The sequence below is a fragment of the Haliotis cracherodii genome, unplaced genomic scaffold (genome assembly GCF_022045235.1).
Source record: "Haliotis cracherodii isolate W230 unplaced genomic scaffold, xgHalCrac1.p SCAF_18, whole genome shotgun sequence".
In the NCBI taxonomy this organism is placed as follows: Eukaryota; Metazoa; Mollusca; class Gastropoda; order Lepetellida; family Haliotidae; genus Haliotis; species Haliotis cracherodii.
The window spans coordinates 5,434,195-5,455,300 of NW_027266273.1; the positions used below are offsets into that span (position 1 = coordinate 5,434,195).

General features: G+C 40.3%; 1 protein-coding gene across 13 annotated transcripts in view; it reads right to left on the minus strand.

Annotated features, from left to right (window-relative positions):
- LOC139465697 (dipeptidyl peptidase 4-like) overlaps nt 1–21,106 on the minus strand; it is a 547,041-nt gene that overhangs the window by 181,263 nt on the left and 344,672 nt on the right. Inside the window, exons 1-3 of one of the 13 annotated variants that reach the window (XM_071247489.1) lie at nt 14,225–14,458; nt 13,680–13,747; nt 12,411–12,425 (exon numbers count right to left, since the gene is read on the minus strand). The exons of 10 other annotated variants lie outside the window; for them this stretch is intronic. In XM_071247489.1, the coding sequence (XP_071103590.1) occupies nt 12,411–12,425; nt 13,680–13,747; nt 14,225–14,234 (93 nt within the window). In that variant the 5' untranslated portion in view covers nt 14,235–14,458. Of the gene's footprint in view, nt 1–7,304; nt 7,452–12,410; nt 12,426–13,679; nt 13,748–14,224; nt 14,459–21,106 lie in introns of those variants that run through there. 2 more of the 13 variants (XM_071247492.1, XM_071247490.1) reach the window with 2 other exon arrangements.

The following is a 21,106-nucleotide window of genomic DNA, read 5'->3' on the forward strand; positions in this document are numbered from 1 at the left end:
TCTAATAATTAAGTAGTTAAGGTCTGAAGTTGACCTCTGGAACAATTTAGAGGAAATAGATATATTGGGCTGACAAAAACATTTGTAACAATACAAACTGAGAAGAAAGGTCTCTAAACTTGGAACAGATTTTAAATTGTTCACATCATTGAAATAATAATAAGAGGTACCAGCACTCTGCGTCTTGGAAGAGGGCATCAAATACATGCTCTACCCACATTAGTAACAATAACAGAAAGGTCCACAGCTTTGAAATAATTTAAAGGCTTATTTAAGGTTACAATTTACACTACAAGTGTCTCTGCGCAAGGTGTCCATGACGGATGTGCTGTTTAAACAGTTAGCGTATGTCTATGCCAAGATCAACACAAGTCCCATGCCCACATTTCACCCATGAGCAAACATGACGGCAGTGTCTAAATGCACAATGTTCAAATTGTCAAATACCATGCAGTCTACACGGCTCGTCTCTCCCTCATTATACAGTGAAACACAGGCCCATGGTTGACACACTAATAGAAATCAGTATCATCTGTGACAGAGGTGAGGTGAAATTGGGTTTAACGTCGTGTTCAAGATTATTGCACTTGCATGCATGTGTGTGTGGCTGCTTGTACTAGACTGGACTGATACCGATTTGAAGTGCTAGCTCACTGAGATACCATGCCGCAGTTTAATATGAATACCCTACTCAGACGCAGTATACTGACTCCGAGCCGACCAGTCCTTGTTTTAGCCCCTTAATGCCGAGCGCCAGACAGGGTAACAAGTACCATCTTTTAACGTCTTTTGGTATGACGCGGTCGGGGGTCGAACCCAGGACCTTCCGCTCTCCGGGCGGACGCTCTACCACTAGACCACGGTGGCGGTCCATCTGTGACAGAGGGATATTAAGCCATGTTGTACAACTATAAGAATGATAACAAATAAGATCATGAAACGTTTAAACTGTATGGGGCGCTGTTTGCCATGTTTATGTTTTTAGAATGTCAGGTCAATAATATTGTATTCCAATTCATTAGTATTCTCAATTATTTTAAGTACCAAATCTCTTTTATTTTTAAGAATTGATTTTCACTTTGTGTGAGTTCATTAGAGTATGAACCTCCATTAGCGTTAGGGCAAAACTGTATGAATGTTGGAGCTTGTGACCTCACTCTAAGAAGGTTCATACTCCAATGAGCTCACATAAAGAGAATGTCAATTTTTTATACCACTATTATATACCTCAAAGGATGTATACACAATTTCATTTAGTATGTGTGACTTCATGTTTGTACTGACAGCCCTACAACAAGCTGCATCATGAACAAAAATAGTTCCTCAATCGGAGAGGTGACATGAGTGTACATGTTCTCAAGTTATCTACAGTAACAATCTTTGTAGTTTGGTTACAATTAGATTCAAAGAATATCCTCGTAAAACGATGAAGGTCTGTCACAATGAACCTCAGCAGCAGTAGAAACTGACATTCTTAGTTCACTAGTCCTTATTATTATAACACATCGCAAAACCCTTAAAAATGGCAAATTTCTACTTGTCCTTATGATACCTAAACTATTGGGCATTTTGGTAAGAGTGAGTGAGTTCGGTTTAACGCCACTTTTAACATTATTCTAGTCATATTAATGTGGGAGGAAAGCCCGAGGTGATGCAGGTTTTAGACGTTTACCACTTCGGTAAAACCCACGAGCACGGGTATGGTGCTGATAAACCTAGAAATATAATTGGGGCGAACCGGGATTCGAACCCACATTCATAGGTTTCTGGTATGCCCAAGGGACGCAACTCTGCACAGCGAATCGCGGCGCCTTAGACGACTGGGCCACCTGAGCCCCCAGTTTGGCAAGAACTACAGGACCAGTGCCAATTTCTAACGCTGCCTCAGTAACTCAGTTCAGTGACTGTGCATACATTTACATCAAGAACAGGACGTCAAAATGGCCAACACAAAAAACATACAAAGAGAGATTTCCAAAGTTGTTAATGTACCTGACGCAATTACACAAGTTAGTCATTAATGGCCGATCAATGAAAGGTGATTATAAAGATGTGTAAAATAGGTATTGAGGTAAATTCATAGATTGTCGTAGGTTGTCACTGGCAGTCTAGACACGGACAGAGTCGACAGTTTGGATGTGCATTTCTTCATTCATCACTGGAGTGGGTTGTACCAAGGATATTCGAGAATGAACATGCAGTCCAACTCTTTGATTTCACCCAATGTATGCTTAAACCCTGTGTTCAAGATTGGCCTAAATGATCAGATGTGGAAGTAGTCTGTCAGTGTTCATGTCATTTCAAGGATACAGTCTCATGAAAATGCTTAAAAGTCAGCATGTGTCGTAATTACACTCAAGAATGTCAGTTTACATCCATGTGATTGGCCTGTTGCCCATTAGAAATGCTGGGTATCATGTAAACTTCTCATAAAAGAAAGTAATTGTAATTCTACTTATTTGTGAAAATCCTTAAGTTTTCATTCCTTATGTGCAGTATATATACTGAACCACAACAGAAACGTCACCATGACATTATTAGAAACCTTATTTGTCCAAACACTGTAAACATACTTTGAGACATATTGAAAAGATGAAACTTGGCAAAACTGATCATCAAGGTTGAAATGAAAGTGTCAAATATTCTTAAAGTGAAATACAACAACACTTGTCTCTGAGAAAGTGACATCACAAGTCAGTATCTCGTGTGTCCGCCATGTGCATTGATGACTGCCGTGCAACTTCGATACATGGAATGAATGAGGCAGTTGATGAAGGCCATAGGCACTTGAGCCCACATAGGCAGTTCAGTTATTTGCCGTCTTTGAATCTCGTCCCACAGGTGCTCAATGGGATTTAAATCGGGACTGAGGGCAGGCCACTGCATGGTTCTGATGCCATTCTGCTGGTGGAAGTCTCTCGTTGCTCTCGCAGTGCACGGGCATTATCATGCTGAAACTTGTGGTTGTGGTGACGTGCCAAATGAGGTATGGCGTGTGGTCTCAAGACTTGATCAATGTACCAAGCTGCTTGTGACACCATTGCCTCTCCAAGGACCGATGGAAGACCAAAGGGCCGACCCTCTGTGCAAGACCAATTCCACCCCACACCATGGTGTTTGGACCAGACCATGAGTCTCTCTCAGCAATACAAGCATCCAAATAATGCTCCCAATGGCATCGCCAGACTCTCTCTCTGCCATCTGCTGTTGAGATACAGGAACAGCTCTCGTCTGAGACGAGGACTCTTCTCCACTGCTGGAGGCGCCACTGCTGGTGCTGTGTTGCCCACTGAAGACCGTCCCGGCGATGACGTGGTGTCAGAATGGGTCCTCGGTGTGTCCTGTGACAGAGGAGGTGTCTGCTCGTCAATCGTCGACGCATGGTATCCGCACTAATGTGTCGCTGTTGTGTCCCCTTGGTCTGTCTAGCAGTTTCTGCAGCAGTAACAAAGCGATCTTGAAGATGCTGTCACACAATCTGACGATTCTGACCCTTGGTCTTCCACTACGTGATCGGTCATCTGTAGTGTTGCTGGTCTGGTACCGTTCCTGGAGCCTGTATATGGTCCTTACTGCGCAGTTTGTCCAGCTTACAATCGTCCAAGGGGTTGGTGTCGCTGATTCCTTGTCAATCTTGTCATGTGGTAGCAATTCAACAACAAATGAATGTTATCTGATCTGGTGGGATTTTTATAGGGCAAGAAATGGGGGAACACATGTGCATTTCAATTTGCACAGAACTCACGTGCATTGGATTACCATGGCTGTTGCCTGATGCGTTTGGGCGATCGGTTTTATTGTCATCTACTTTGTTTTTTATCATCAAATTTCATTTTTTCCGGACAAGGTAATGTTAAATTGTTGAAACTTTGACAAAATTTACCCAGATATTTAAATGACAACTTTTTATGCAATGTTACTTGGGGTGACATTTCTTTTGTGGTTCAGTATAAACATCCTGGTAAATTATAATTATAAGATTTGCCCATTTCTGTGAAACATCAAGAACATCAATGATATTTTTAGTCATTAAATACCTTTACTGGCATAGCTCTCTGATAATCCATTTTTGAAATATGCAATATCTTTGTATAGTATATGTTTATTAGACTGTAACAGAGAGATGTGAAGAACAAAGCAATGCATTTCCCCGCCACCATCCAGACATTTCAGCGTCATGTTATGAGAGCCATTTGGGGTTTATTCATGTGATATGCCTATGTCAATAGTGACTGATAAAAGTGGAAGTGTGGGTATTGTAGGTTATGTTTTAAATAAAACCATCAATATCTGTAAGTTTGATGATGTTGACCCATTGTACCATTGAGGGGAATCAAACCCAGACCTTATAAGTGTGTTGAGTGAACACTTTAACTACTGGGCTACCCTGCTGCTCCGGATTGAATAAATACACAGTCTGAATGGTTGAAAAATGGATGTATGTTACATGGATGCTTGAATAAAGGGTGCATGTTTTACAGGTGCTTGAATAAAGGGTGCTTGAATAAAGATCAGATGGATCGTCAATTAAAGGATGGATGTTAGACGGATGGTTGAATAAAGGGTGCATGTTTTACACATGCTTGAAAAAAAGGATGTATGTTAGATGAATGTTTGAATAAATGATATTTGTCAGATGGTTGCTTAAATAAAGGATGTGTGTTCAATGGATGTGAGCTGATGTGGATGATGAACTAATGGGGTGCAAGAGGTGGATGGTTGAATAATGAAACAAGTGTTGGAGGATAGTCAACTGGGTGGTAAAATATAGCAGTTGGGTGGACAGACGTCTCACTCAAAATAATAAACAAATCAAATAAATACAATAAACAAACTGACAAGAAAAGGAAAAACTATTTCTTACATATCATGGTATATTTGTTTGCTCTTCCACAGTAACGAGTCATCCATCAATATTCTCAACATATCGTCCATCTATATGTCAATTTTAACTGACAACAAGATACAACTTCGGTTTTCTCAAAGCTAGAACTGATAAAAATTCTCCCTAAGAAGCTTTTGCAGGGCCGAAATGCCATTGTCACCAGGAGGAGTTGCACACTGATCAATATCTGTTTCACAACAACATACTGCTTCTATGTTCTCTACCATATGTTGTGCAAACACTTCAGTGAGACAGGACACTTGGTCAATAACTCAAGAAAACAAGTATTTTTATAAACTGTCTAATTGATTATTTCACATGCTCACTGGCCAATCCTGACCTACATTTTGACAAAAACTGAACTTCCCAAACAAAATTATATATACATTGCAACAAAAAAAATTCATACCCTTTCAAACATCTTGGATGCAGTCTCGATTCTGCACTGTTATAATCTAATAACCATCAAATCTCAATACAGTTTGTTATTTGTAATTTGGTGATGAGTCAGGAATTAGTCTTAAAAAAGTTAAATTGTCATGTATAAAAGTTGCGAAAAAAATAACACTGCAACTTTCTCAGTACAACGTAAAAGCTTTTTCAATATACTTATTTGAAAAATGAATAACATTAGCTGCCTTGCTGAGAGACAAAGAGATTTAACTTTATTTCTGATTTCCGTGACCTGTGAAAGAATGTTCGTTGGTTGGTGGCTACACAGTCAACAGAAACAGGATCAATCCCTTGAATGTCCTTCACCCTGGGAAGCTGGGGAGAGGGATGTCACACAATCACACTTGGATGGCCGGAGATACATCATCGAGTGGACAATTCATCTGTATCTCTGTATTACAATGACATTATTTTGGGATATTCTGAGTTCAAACCCCAGGACCCTTCATCCCACAGACCCACAGCCAAACACATGTGTCTGCTTTGATACAAATATATACGCTATGGTACAAATATTGGGACCTGCCAGGAGAGAAGGGAAGATGTGCTATGATGTTATAAAGACGTTTGACGTAAAGTTACTTCAGGGAAGATCACCATGTGTGAGGACTGTACAAAAATATCTTATTTTTTCTCATAAGTTTGTAATGTAATAAAAACATTATTTCAAATTTTCAGCATACATGTCTACTTTCAATTCATCAGACATTATATCTGCAATTATAACATAAACAGTTACAGGGGCGCTCGGGTAGCCTAGTGGTTAAAGCGTTCGCTCATCACGCCGAAGACCCGGGTTCGATTCCCGACATGAGTACAATGTGTGAAGCCCATTTCTGGTGTCCCCCGCCGTGATATTGCTGGAATATTGCTAAAAGTGGCGTAAACCCATACTCAGTTAGTCAGTCATAAACAGTTATAAGTCGGAAAATGAGCCCAATGTTTGATGTCATGTATCTGTTATAAATATCAATTGGAGTTTGTGAATTGTATTATGTTTCAAAGTTTTAGAATATAATGAAAAGTCAAAATGTGATTTTTCACCCATAAGGTCCCTTTATCTCATGTTTCTTCCCATGATACACATGGCAGCTATGGTATTTGCTATGGTATAAACATCAGGCAGTGATCAGCTGTCCAAGGCAGACCTCCACCACCCATACATTGACAAAGGTGTTGCATGACCTCAATCACTGTACAAGCAGTTGTCACTCAAATATATTGAACATGTGCCTCAACAAGGGACAATAAATGCAACAGATTGGAAGGAATCTTGCATACCTGCTTATAGACTTACATTCTGTCTTCTGTATATGAAGAAAATTGTGATATTAAGATTAATCAACTTCTTAAATATATAATTTTCATATTTACTTCTGAAATCTAAATACAATTCTTTGACACATACGGTAAGCGTGCATGTATACTTATAGGGACATATCTCTTAATTATGAATATTCATAATTTAAATGGTTAATATTTGATATGAAATTCTTTGCCATACAAGTGTACATATGTATGCATATCAAGAAATATCTTTTAAATATGCAATTTACTAATGAATATTTGTGGATAAGGTACCTTCACCATGTTAATAACAATTGTATATGATCTCATACGCAAGCCATGCTGTATCATTGGAGAAAACAAACTGACTAGCTTTTGATACGTCCCCTTTAATAATGATACTGTCTTGTCACGGCGTAATCGTGTTGAGGTAACATCCGATAAATAAAATACTACTTATCAATGTTTAACGTCTATTTAAAGAACAAATCATACTAAAAAGCGGTGCATTTATCAAAAGTATTGTGTAATTATCAATGCAAAATATACAATTTACAACAGGTGTTGACAATATTTCATACGACTAAAAGATGACGTGATTTGAGCGTTAAAACGAGGTACTTCCCTACCACAGTATCTGCACATATTATAACACAAGAAACGTTAGCGAAAGTCCTACTTCCTCGTCCATGAGACGCCTGTTTCCACCATCTTCCATGTCCAGTTGCTCGTAGCGTCTGCCGGACGATACTTTAGTTCTCATTTTCTAAACACAACGCATGGCAAACACATTGCTCGAATGCAACAAAAATCTCAGCCGACATATTTTTCTTGTCCGCGATTACGGGAACCCCCTACGTCAATCTATGCAAACTGTTATTTCATTGGTCGATATTTCCAATCGGTTAATCTCGCGAGGGGGTGAACAGGTAATATTTCATCCACAAATCTGTCATCATTCTGGCATGTTTTCCACATTAATGTCGTGATACCCAACTAAAAGCAATTTGGTATATCACATTAGTAGCATATTCGTTCAAAACAGACTATTTCCTTCATTTTTTAACTACAGCCCTCAACCTCTCTTACAGAATTACACAATAAGATCGTCCAAGAACGGAATTCCCTCACGTGAAGTGGGATTTCCCAGCAGGTGATTTCCGAAGCCAACAAAAGAAACAATGATTTAGTCGGACAACACACGCAGCGGGAGTGTGAGCTAATAAATCTTCTGTCGCAAACTAACAGACCGCGACTTTCCGTCTCTCAACGTAAATAGATACCGCTTTTCAAAACGATCATGAGAAGATTTAATGGTTTATTATGTGACCCATGCGATGGACATGAATCAATAAAGGTTTTACCAAAGTATTGGTTAGTGTCATTGGTATAAAAGAAGCCTATCCGGAACTGATCGGAAACGGGGCATGCATGACTTGATACACGACATTGCATTTAAGAAAACAGTCGATGTCGTTCTATTGCTGCGTTTGTTAAAACTAACAGCTGCGGTGGTGTTTCGTATCGGAGGTGTTATTTCCTTGATCGACAGACCGTCTTCGGGGAAAGTATCAAATTAGTAACAATGGCATTAAAAATAATCATCCCAAAATTTATCTCTTCTTTTATGTTCCATTAGCGGATTATAGCATTGGATAATGCCTTGAAAAGTCTTTGACGTACGGAAGTTAAATTTACTTTTGTAATTTCTCTTCTCGTGTTTGATTAAACATTTTTCGCTGTAGCCCCTACCCTCTCCACATTGAGACTGGCAGATACGTTAATACTCCACGAGAGCAGAGATTGTGCAATAGTTGCAACCAAAGATATGTCGAGAATGAATATCATTTTTTATTAATTTGTAACGCTTATGATGAACTTCGTCTTCAGTATTTACCACAGAAGTATTTTGTACATCATACTCTTGCTAAATTCAATATGCTTATGGCGGTAAACAATGAAACTGTTATTAGAAGTGTTGCAACTTTTAGATACCATGCTATGAATGCCATGGGCCGCTGGCCTACACATGTACATGAATAAAGAATTGAATGATTAAACATTTGCTTGTCTTATTTCTTTATATCTGTGACAAATTAGTTTTCATAATACTTTTCTTCAAGCGGCTTCCTTGTTCAGTTACTTGAAGATAATTACAATACGTCTAAAAAGAAACGTACAACAGAAAAAAGGTTCATTATAAGTATACATACATGTATACATTAAAGCGCATTAAAGCGGGGTAGTTTCCAAATAACCGTAACTCATATAACTGGCTTTTAAACACGTTTCTCTATCTCCACCCAATGACTATCGGACCCGTGAAGATCCGGGGGAGGAATAGGTCTTCAGCAACCCATGCTTGCCCTAAAAGGCGACTATGCTTGTCGTAAGAGACGACTAACGGGATCGGGAGGTCCGACTCGCTGACTTGGTTGATGCATGTTATCATATCCCAATTGCGTGGGCCGATGCTCATGATATTAATCACTAGATTATCTGGTCCAGACTCGATCATTTACAGACCGCCGTCATATCGATGGAATATTGCTGAGTTCGGCGTTAAAAAACAACAACAAACAAACAAACAAACATTGACTATGGAAACGAAAATAAGCGTATTTCCCTTTTTGCGCTAATCAATGAACACCACATGCCTATGTCCAACCGGCATTCCAAATAGGTCTGGAGCTGTGTGAGTTTGGTTTAACGACGTATTTAACAGTATTCATGTTGTATGACTACGTATCAGCTTAATGGGGAGGAAAGCCCGAAGGGAGGCAGGTCTCAGACGTTTACCACTTTGGCGAAACCCACAGATACCGGTATGGCTGAAAGACCGAGAACCATAATCTGGGCGAGCCGGGACTCGAAGCCATGATCATTGGTTGTTGGAGTGCCCAAGGGACGCAACTCTGCACAGTGAATTTTGGCGCCTAAGACGACAACGTCACCCGTGCTATTTGGCCCCAAATGGGTCTGGAAGATAGGTTGCCAAAAAGTATAAGCAGGTGTAATAAGGCAGTATAGATGGTGGGTCTAACATGGATGTAACCGGCGTGGGAACGAAGGTTTTCCTGAACAAATTATTTTCTTAATTCATCGATATTTTCACGTTTTAAACAGGGGTTTCGTAGCATAGCTATTGGCCTTTGAAGTCAAGGATGTACTCTGGCGTTAACGTTTTATATCATATCATACCATATAATATCATGGGACACGGGTGGCCCAGTCGTAGAAAGCGCCGCGATTCGCTGTGCAGAGTTGCGTCCCTTGGGCACGCCAGAAACCTATGCTTGTGGGTTCGAATCCCGGTTCGCCCCGATTATGTTTCTAGGTTTGTCAGCACCATACCCGTGCTCGTGGGTTTCACCAAAGTGATAAACGTCTGAGACCAGCATCACTTCGGGCTTTCCTCCCACATCAAGCTGGCACGCCGCGATATAACTGGAATAACTGTTAAAAGCGGCGTTAAAACCAACTCACTCACTCACTCACTCTTCATAGAGGGGAATGTACAATTAATAAACCAGCATGCTACCGTTGTAACGGAACTGAAACATCAATGTGAAATGTTGCATATTTTGGAATCGAACCAAAGCATGGGCCTCGTAGGAAGATAATGGATACTGTTCTCCTGCAACAAATTATACTGAAATAGTTGTGAGACAAGGAAGATGACGACAGCCAAATGGCTATTACACTCGATTATAGAATAATCGGTTAATATTCTCTACATGACGCAGTATATGTTCTAACGATATCATCACCCAACGTCATGGTCATCAAAGATCACATATTCAAAATATTCTATTTTCGAAAAAACAAAAACAAACATGAAGTGTAAATCTCTATCAGCAACAAAATTAAAGTATTATCTATCTGTATCTGTCTGGATTAAAATGGAATTGTCGGCGTATGTTCCATCAACATGATCAGACTACCGGCTCTGAAACTGAACCAACCGCGAATTCTCTTGTCTACATTTTGTAAAGAACCTCGGGAATAGACAAACACGAGACCACTGACAGTCAGCCTGAATACAAGCTTAATATTTACTGGAACAATGACGTAAACGAATATCCTCTTCGCTGATTAGAGTTTGTATTTTTAAAAAAAGAATCAAAGAGAAACCGTCCTGTGTGTAAACTATACGTTCAAAGCACAATGACCAGTACCTGAGCATTGTCACGAAATAATCAATAGCACTGCCTCGTGCCCCTGCATATAATCCGCCCATGCATTCAACCCCCATGGGAACCTCCTCTAAATCAAATAATACATGAGAGGCCCCAGGAATACTAAATAATCTACAAATATCCTCTCATCTTATCTCTGAGAATACAATTTATGAGCGTGGTCGGAAGATGATGGACTTTGATGGCTATTACATTTCGTGCCCTGGCATCAAGGAGCAATCGACAGGACCTTTTATTTAATCTGAGAGGGAATTTCGATGCCAGTCTTGTTCGGAGAGTCTGTAGCAGGGGAGGTGGTTTGGCCTATATTGTTATCCAAAAGGGCAAATAATTGTTATGGCAAACCCAGTAAGCATTTTGAGATGGGAATGTATAAATAAGTAATGGATTAACGCATTGAGCTTTGAGTTAGGCCAAGGTGACATGGCGCCTCTGAGTGGGCTTCCTGTCATCGTATTTAGGTTAAATAACGCTGCAGAATGTAACGCCTTCTCCTGGGCCAGCTTCAGTGGTTGTTGCAAGGCGAGACGTTCTTATTAGGGAAGGTAAATGTCGCGGGGAGATTGTTTGAGAAAACAATTTTCTTGCCACTTTCACGACTTCCTTTAGCAGAGGGAGTATATCAGTGTAAAGTCCGTTTGGATGTTGAGTTTGGGTGCTATGTTTTTTAGCATTTCTATGTATTCCCATGCGTTCAGTTTGTATACAGTCTCACTATTAAAAAACTATTTTAATATTGGTTTGGTTTTTAGCAATACTCAGCAATATCCCAGCTATATGACGGCGGTCTGTAAATAATCGAATCTGGACCAGACAATCCAGTGATTGACATCATGAGCATCGATCCACGCAGTTGGGATTCGATGACATGCATTAACCAAGTGAAAGAGCCTGACCACCCGATCCCGTTAGTCGCCTCTTATGTCAAGCAAGGGTTGCTGAAGGCCAATTTTAACCCGAATCTTCACGGGTTTCATTTTGATGAGATTGGATATGCAGTATAACATGATCCATACGTCTTCGGTAACTTACCAATCAACAGTTCAGTTAAGTCACATATGTAACATAATCGAGGTCAGGGTTGAATAGCTATTTGAAAATGTTTTTCAAGAAATATTCTTATAAAACAAACTTTAAATGTGTGGAAAGTACAGAAAGATGTACATTTACTCAACATTATTTAGTTGGAGTATCTAGCACCCGTTACAAATCATCAACGCCAAAAATGATCATACAAATTGAGTATGAGCCAGTACTGTCATCTACCAATCACCGCCGGTTTAACGCTTCCCTCAATAGCTAACAGCTGAAATAGCTTATAAGAGAATGTACTCCCTTGTATTCAGCATTTAACAATAACGATGTTCTACTGTTTACGGGGAATTCTATAGAGACAGAAAAAAAACCGATTAACACTCAAACCGATATAAATTCAAAAATGAAATAGAAACAGAATAACAGTAATGTTGCAAAAAGACACATATTTGTAACTGTCACCGGCTCAAATGAGAGATGGTTTTAATATCGTTGTATATAGAGAATTAGTAAAAAAAATAGATGTATGTAAAGATGACAAAGCAAATCACCTTTATCTTAAAGTTCTGAAATATAAACAATGATTCATCTCGTGTTAGTTACAATGATATGACATGGATTATAATCATGAATTTAACGACTGACGTACCCTTATTATTCTGAATTTGAAAAATAACATCATGATTCCAGTGGAAAAGTTGACGAATCGTTTATTTTAACATCACTCCCACCCAACCAGCTCTCTCTTACACCTCTTGCATATTCCTACCCCTCTTATCTCACTACTGTCTTTACCTCTCAATCCCCCTCCCCTTTATTCACCCCTGCCTCTCCCCTCTAACCCCCCCCCCCTCGAATCTGCCCCTCCCAACACATTTCTGTCTCTCCCTCTCAAACATACCCTCCCAATAACTCACTAATGCCTAACCCCTCTCATCCCTACCCCTCCCATCTCATTCATTCCTGCCTCTCCCCCCCCCTCACTCCCGCCTCTCATTTACCTCCCCCCACTCCTGCCTCTCCCCTCTCACCCCCCCCCCCCCCACCCTCCTACCTCTCCCCTCTCAATCTTACACCTCACTTTCGCCTCTCCCCTCTCATTCCTTTCCCCACTACTGCCCCTCCCACCTCACTCCTGCCTCTCCTCTCTCATTTCCATGCCCCCCTCCCCCCCCCCCACCGCCTCTCAATCCTACACTCCCCCCCCACACACACACTTACCTGCCAACCCGCTCTCATTCATGCCTCTCCTTTCTCACCCCCCCCTCACCCCCCCCCCCCCGCCCCCCTCACTTCCGCCTCCCATCTTACTTCTGTCTCTCCATCTCACTCCTGTCTCACACACCAGCCCCTCCTCTGTTACATCTTCCCCTCTTCTTTCACCCCTCCCAACATACCCGCCCCTACCCTCTTTACCTCTCTACCCCCCTCCCCCTAACTAACTCATGCCTCACCCCTCTTATCCCTACCCCTCCCATCTCATTCATTCCCGCCTCTCCCCTCTCACCCCCTCACTCCTGCCTCTCCCCTCTCAATCCTACCCCTCACTTTCGCCTCTCCCCTCTCATTCCTTTCCCCCCTCATTTCTGTCCCTCCTACCTCACTCCTGCCTCTCCTCTCTCATTTCCATGCCCCCCTACCGCCTCTCAATCCTACCCACCCCACCCACCCACCGCTGCCCCTTTTCCCTTCCAGACCGCCCATCCCCTTTCACCCCAGCCACTCCGCTCACACACCTGACCCTCCCCTATCCTCTCGGTCTGATCACGTTATTCTCAGCATTAGTTACCATGATCATGTTGATGCCATCAATAGCTTACCTGAAGATCAGAAAGACCAGTCCCAACCACAGAGTACGCGCGGGATCGTTTCGCTCCGCCAGCGACTAGTATAGACCAAAGTAATATTCTTGATTATGCATGACATTCATCATAGGTTAATAGCCAGCATAAGGAACAGCTGATTAATGAATTGTGCTGATTGATACTAACACACATGTTGAACAACCCACGCGTGAGTGGGAAGAGATTTAATATACAACCGCTCCAAATACCATTATTTGATATATAATATTGAAACCCTGAACAAAACCTAGTAATATTTTAGAAATAATTAATAATTATAAAATCTGATATGACTGAAATCAATATTCGCATCAGTGCCATGCGTGGTAGACAAGGTTGTCTCCTTGGACCTCGCCATTTCATTTGGCACTGAGGTCATTAAGTGTGCAACATGTCGCAACATAACAATTAGTTCAGAACGAAGAAGATCAAATCCATTTCTACCACTATGGTAAGCGGTACTATATCAGACATCATATTCAATACAAGGCTTAATGCCGTCATGCAATAACACCACTCATCTGCCTGCATATCTGTGCCAGTAGTTCCGTGAACTGAGAATTCGGCTTTGGCTGTTAACCCTCCACAAGCTGACGATTATTCCCAACAAAGAGTATCATTCCATAGAATTCTGGTCAAAGATACAGGGTTAAATCCACCCTCTGCACAATTTTCTTCCAAATAAACGTCGATTTCCGTTACATTTCTAAACATTGAATGTTAATATCCTTCATTTATCCCAGTTCGAGTCCTCTATAAATTCCAGTACTCATGTTAACTCATTAACACATCTCAGTTACCTCCCTTCGTTGTGATCATACATTCCAACTAAGGACATAGTGATACCTCCATTATTCAGGCGCCATTAGTGCTTGTTGCAAGCTGTTCATGAGCCTTCAATATTGTGAAAACATCAAGATGTTGATCCTTATCCCTATATTTAAATATGGTATGAACACCTGTTACACATGTATACAGGCTGCAGTTAAAGGTTTGAATGCAAGTCGGTCTGTGTTCGATATGACACGTTATTGTGGCAGCGTCGCGGCGTTCTCTTGCCGCTATAATAAGCATGCCATCTACCACACGGCGGGGTACCAATGCATTATAAGTCACAACACAATCGGCCATTTTTGCAATTATTGGTATTTAATTGCTCACTTATTTACTTATATGTACTGTGAGAATATTGGATTTTATTAAGACACGTGCAATTAACTCTTATATGACTGGGTGATGAAATCATGCGTACACTTTCAATGTAAAACCGCAAACTTAGCAGCACGTTTTAAAACGTTTTGTCAAGTCAGCATTTTTCGTTTTTTATTATTCACCACACTGACCTTTACAAAATTGCATTATAAACCAGATATGAGCTGACGTCTGAACCCAAAGTCCTACTCTATCAATAAGACATCGCAATCGATACGTGTTAAAAGTCCAAATGTTAAAACCTTGGATCCTAAAAGTGCAATTTCAACATTAAACAATTCTGGTGTGTCCTCATGTTGAATTGGAGCCTAAAGGACTACATATAACATCATCGGCTCATATTGTTTGCTACGAAGGGGGCACGGGTGGCACGGTCGTCTTAGGCGCCGCGATTCGCTGTGCAGAGTTGCGTCCCTTGGACACGCCAGAAACCTATGACTGTGGGTTCGAATCCCGGTTCGCCCCGATTATGGTGCTAGGTTTGTCAGCACCATACCCGTGCTCGTGGGTTTCACCGAAGTGGTAAACGTCTGAGACTTACGCCACTTCGTGCTTTCCTCCCACATTAGGCTGACACGTCGTGATATAACTGGAATACTGTTAAAAGCGGCGTTAAACCCAACTCACTCACTCACTCACTCACTGTTTGGTTGAAACATTTAAAGTAAGGGGGTTAGTGGTTATTGCTTAAAGCTGCATCGGCATACTTGTAGCTTTTCGTGGCAATATAAGGGAAAATTGATAATGGTAATATTTTACAACACGTATTATGGTCGCCAACGGATGATCATGAGTCAAAGGAAACGGACACAGGTTCCTCGAGATTATGCGACTGATGTCACTAGAATACTGAACAAACTTTAATTTAGAGTCACATGGATTTGTTTGTTTGTTGTTTAATGCCGTTTATCGATCTACACAATTGGGATACGATGACAGGCAATAACCAAATCATCGGGCCTGACCACCCGATCCCGTATGTCGACAAGCATAGTCGCCTCTTACGTCAAGCATGGGTTGCTGAAGACCGATTCTCTAGCCGGATCTTCACAGATCAGAGTCACATGGAAGGCTTTCTGTTTGGGACTATAAACTTATCAGCAAGTCGAAAAACACGTGAAGTCAGGGGTTAGGTCTTGTGATCAAACTGTTCTTTGCAGCAGCACTTGAATCCTCATCCATGGTCTATAGGTTCACGCCCTGTGTATCCAATACAAAGATGCAGTAAAGGTGTGCGCTGCAACACTTTCTCAAAAGTGTTTATAACAAGTATATGGTACCATGATCTCAATGTGCTCACAAAACGATGTACATTTGTATTTAGCTTAGTGTACATCTACTTTTACCATTTTTGTATATCTGCTGAAATCACAAGATTGTTCCATAAAACATATAGGAGAGTTTAGCGTCATTGAAGACATAAAACATATAGGAGAGTTTAGCGTCATTGAAGACATAAAACATATAGGAGAGTTTAGCGTCATTGAAGACATAAAACAGATAGGAACAACAACAGGTAGGACTGCGTCGTAAAGAAGTCACTGTACAAAAAGACTGTATTTTCACAAATAGGGAGAGAGTTCAGCGTCCAAAAACAGTGAATCGTAAACACGCAGGACGACGCCATTAAATGTCCGGGTGCATTGGCAGTCCCGGAAGTCATGCTTCGGGAGCTAGTGTTAAAACATAACCTTGGTAGTCTGCGGTGATGTGTGCCAATCAAAGGGTTAATCATTACTTTAATTACATAGAGACAATGTCACACACGGTGCAGTGGTTGTTAGGTACAGTGTCTAGACAAACAGAATAGGTCTTGCAGTACGGCCCACCACCACTAGTATTCAAAGAGCCTTTCCTAGAGAGACACTGACAGAAGAACGGTTTTGTTTGTTGTTGCTGACAACACCGACACAAGTACCGTGCTGACTGAGAACGCGAGGTGGCTGGCACTTGACGAGTCTATCATTCGACATCAGCTAGCAGCCGCATCAATGAAACAGCCTGCCTCTAAGGTACTGGCGAACGAATTATTGAAAACAATGAAAAACACATACCATTTTTTCATTTAAACGTTCATCAAAATAACCGCATATTTCTTTATTAATGGTCAGGAACATGATCAACTTAGTAGCAATGTGGACCCGAGATTGATGAAATTGTATCTTGAATGAGTACTCGAAGAAAATATCGGTCAACAATCTAAAACAAAAAATAAATTGTCCTTGGAAATGCTCGAAAAAGATAATTATGCTTCAAAAAGTAGAAAAAACCAAAAGGACATACATAGTTGCAAGACGTGCTTTAAAAGAAATAGGTTAATAGTTTCAATTAATTAAATATCTAGTTGTAGATGAACAATATCCAGTCGCCACACAAAATCCCCCACTCCCTATACACACACAAAGACACACCTACATCACTATATTAAATGGTCGATCCCCTTTAAATAAATTTATATAAATATAATTTTATATCTGAATTTCCTTTTACGCCTATGTATTTCTGGTACTGATATTCTCTGGCGAAGACATCTTGTATTTACAATTGAAATAAGCTGTAACGAAAAATGTTAGTAATTTGCTGATAAGCTACTGTAATATACAGTAATAAAGGCAGAGCTAGAACTATCGATCGCTTCCATTGGTTAAATAGAAATATTATAACAGTTTCCATACGGTACCAGTAATAATGTGGTATGAATTCCTGAAGCAATTATGCTTGACGTGTGTAAACCTACATCTGTTATGTACTACCAGTTCGATATACAATGTATGGTTCAGCATTTGTGCCCCGAGACCGATTTCAGTGTACATATTGATAATCAACAATTCCTTTATTTGTCGTCCATGGAAACCGCGGTAGAGTAGCCATCGAATTCCAACATCTCAAGACCCTGGCTCCAGATGCTTGATCAGATGTTCGGTGCGGAGAGGACACGCGTAGGAAACCCCACAAACGATTGCTCTATTGCGTTTGGTGAACATTACACACGGAGACGGAATTAACACAGTTCCATATACAACAGATGTTAGCATTCCGTTTATATTAGAGTAACGGCTTGTAATCATATTTAACCTTTAACTGAACCTTACCTTCACTTTTTATGTAGGTTTCCAACGACGTTGGAATGGAGGGATAGGACAAGGGCCTTTTCAGACCCAGAGGATCTGCATAGTATAATAACTGAACAAAACTTTTAATTTTTTTTAATAAGACGTGTTACCTTTTTTATACAAATTGGGTGAGTGGCGGGTGCTACCGGTAGAGCAGGACATGCGTACCTTTTTCGCGAACACCTGGTGTCATCGCTGATTTTCAGTGATCCATTCATATCATTTCCATCACTATTTTGCCTTTTGTATATTTTGGATCTGTGTCCGGCAGATAACCGAGGCTGATTATTGTTCTAGCCTTGACGTTTTGAATTAATATGGATGAGAAAATGACTTTTTTCATTTCAACAGTTGCATGTTTGAGAATTATGGCATGACTGAAATCATCGGTAAAGCTAAGGTGTTACGTATCATAAAGGCTGACTTTGTTTTTGTTTTGGAAAGGTGTTTACTAATATTTGAATATGAACAATTCTTTGACCCAAGCTGAGTTTTATAAAAGATGTAGACAACAACAGTACACATATTTTGGAAATAATAACATGTTTGGTCACGAACTTGCCTATGCTTAGATTTTCATTTGTTTGAAAAGTTCGAAAAATTGTCCTTTTTCACTCATTTTAGCTATTAGCCAAGTGTGACAAAGAAAACAGCTAGCTGTCTGCAATTAAAAGACATCTGATAACTTTCAAACCAATATTTCAAAGCTTTCATAAACCTTATAATTTGACATTTCCAGTGGGCAAAAGGCCCCTTGTCACACATCTTGCTATGGTGCATGAATTTAAGGCTATTAGGAGTGAGGTGAGGTAAAATGGGGTTTGATGTCGCGTTCAAAACAATTGAACGCGATATTGCGACCTGTGTGTGTGTGTGTGTGTGTGTGTGTGTGTGTGTGTGTGCTAGTCCAGGCTAATGCCGATTGAGCTGACTAGTCTTTGTTTATCCCCTTAATGCCGTGCGCCGTGCAGGGTAACAGCAAGTATACTCTTTTAACATCTTCTGCTCTCCGGGTGGATGCTCCCCCACAAGACCACGGAGGCGGTCTGTTAGATTTAACGTTGGTTAAGTCATGATCACAACACATTGTGAGCATAGTGCGTTCTCGTCTTTAGGTTTGTCTATCTTCATCAACATCAACAACAACCACAAGTTTATGACATCAAACGCAGTATGTCTATTGATCTTAATCCGCTATCAAAGAATATTTTGGTTATAAATAAACTTAAATCTGTAGGCATACTGCATATCAGATAAATAACTTTACTCTTATCATTCCTTGGTGCATGTGTTAGTTACTTGACAAAAATCACACACACGCACGCACGCACGCACGCACGCACGCTCGCACTCACGCACATATACATACATAAACAAAACAATAACTGAACATGCTTTAGAAACCATACCAAAGTGGGAGATAAAAGTTGTCCACATTTTCAACTGATCTTAATTTTAGTCTTTTGTTAATTTTACAAGTTTAGGGAGGAAACTTGAAATCCTGGTCAACAAAATGCCAACGTTAAACCACGTTTCAGAAAAAAATGTTTTCACCATACAGAAATTCACAAGCCAGGTATGTAATTTATGTATATATTCAATATGATGATTTGGTGGAAAGAACAAAGAGTATGGCCAGAGGCTATCATAAGTGATATATATGAAACTAAACGATACGAAATGCGTGTTAAATTATTTGAAAATACAGGGAAACCATTTATCCCGAGGTGAAAGGCAGTCGAATGTGTCGACTTGTTATTGAATATTGAATATTTCAGTCTCTTGTCGCAAGCATCAATTCACTTTCAATATGCAAGGTACGTGAATTATCTACACAAGGAAATATTGATTAGATTTCATTCTAATACTCATTAGCGCACTTTAAATTGATAGTATACCCAAGTGTTGATATTTGTATGGATGAAGCAAGTATGACGATCAGTTAATTAATTAGTAAACTGCATTAGTACCATGGAGTGAGTGAGTGAGTATTCAGTTAGCGCGGATCAATTAAAGGATCATGCTGATGAACTCACGTGTACTGAGTGAGTGAGTGACTTCTGTTTAATGCCGTGAAAGCTATATTACGGCCTGTCAGTTTGACTTGGGAGGATGACTCGAAGCGATGCAGGTGAAACCCAAGAGCACGGGTATGGTGCTGACAAAACTAGAAGTGTAATCGGGAATCTGGGATCGATCCCGCGATCAAACAATTCTGGCATGCCTAAGGGACACGCTCATACCCATAACGCCCCCACCCCCATCCCCATCCCCCACCCCCATCCCCACCAAAAACCCTCTCCCCATGTGTACTGACACAGTGAGCGATAGATATTAGCAAAGTGTTACATGGTGTCTAACATGCACTTTTGTCAGTAGCTTATTGTGACGACGTGTTACATAGTGCATAATAATCTTATATGTTCTACATCCTTACACATACACTGCAACATTGAAGGAATAACTTATACATGTAGGTATGAAACGTACAGGTACAATGATGTAAATAAGATATAACGTTTGCGCATGTGTATAGCAATGTTAACCCTGCTTTCTGTAAAGACGTCCATTAATTTCAAGAATGTGACCACATCAAAGAAACCACCAACTAAATTCCATACCATTACCTATGCATAGAAATCCTACCGAGTGGACATTTCTGTATAAACGTTAACAACAAGAGGGGATGACATCGATTTTCAATTGTAAATTTCCCTTTCAAGTCGAACAATATATCATGGGCAAGCATTTGTATTTACACCTCACAGTTATCGAGTCACTTAAACAAACGTCACCTGCTGGTTACGAACTTGTTTCGTCGTTGGTACAGCCAACATTGATGAATATCGAAGTTGAACACAGTTAATAGAAAACACTTAATAAATAATCTGCAGATTTGACAGGTCTGTTTCAAGTTGGATGGAGGACGTTATATTCTGCTTCGACTTCTGGAAAGACGAAATTGATTTTTTAGATATTCCCTTGGGATTTTTTCTGCATCAGTTGATCCCATGAATGGTATGTGGGCGATTTAGGGGTTTGTTGTACTGAAATCTCCGTAATGAGTTACGTCCTTTA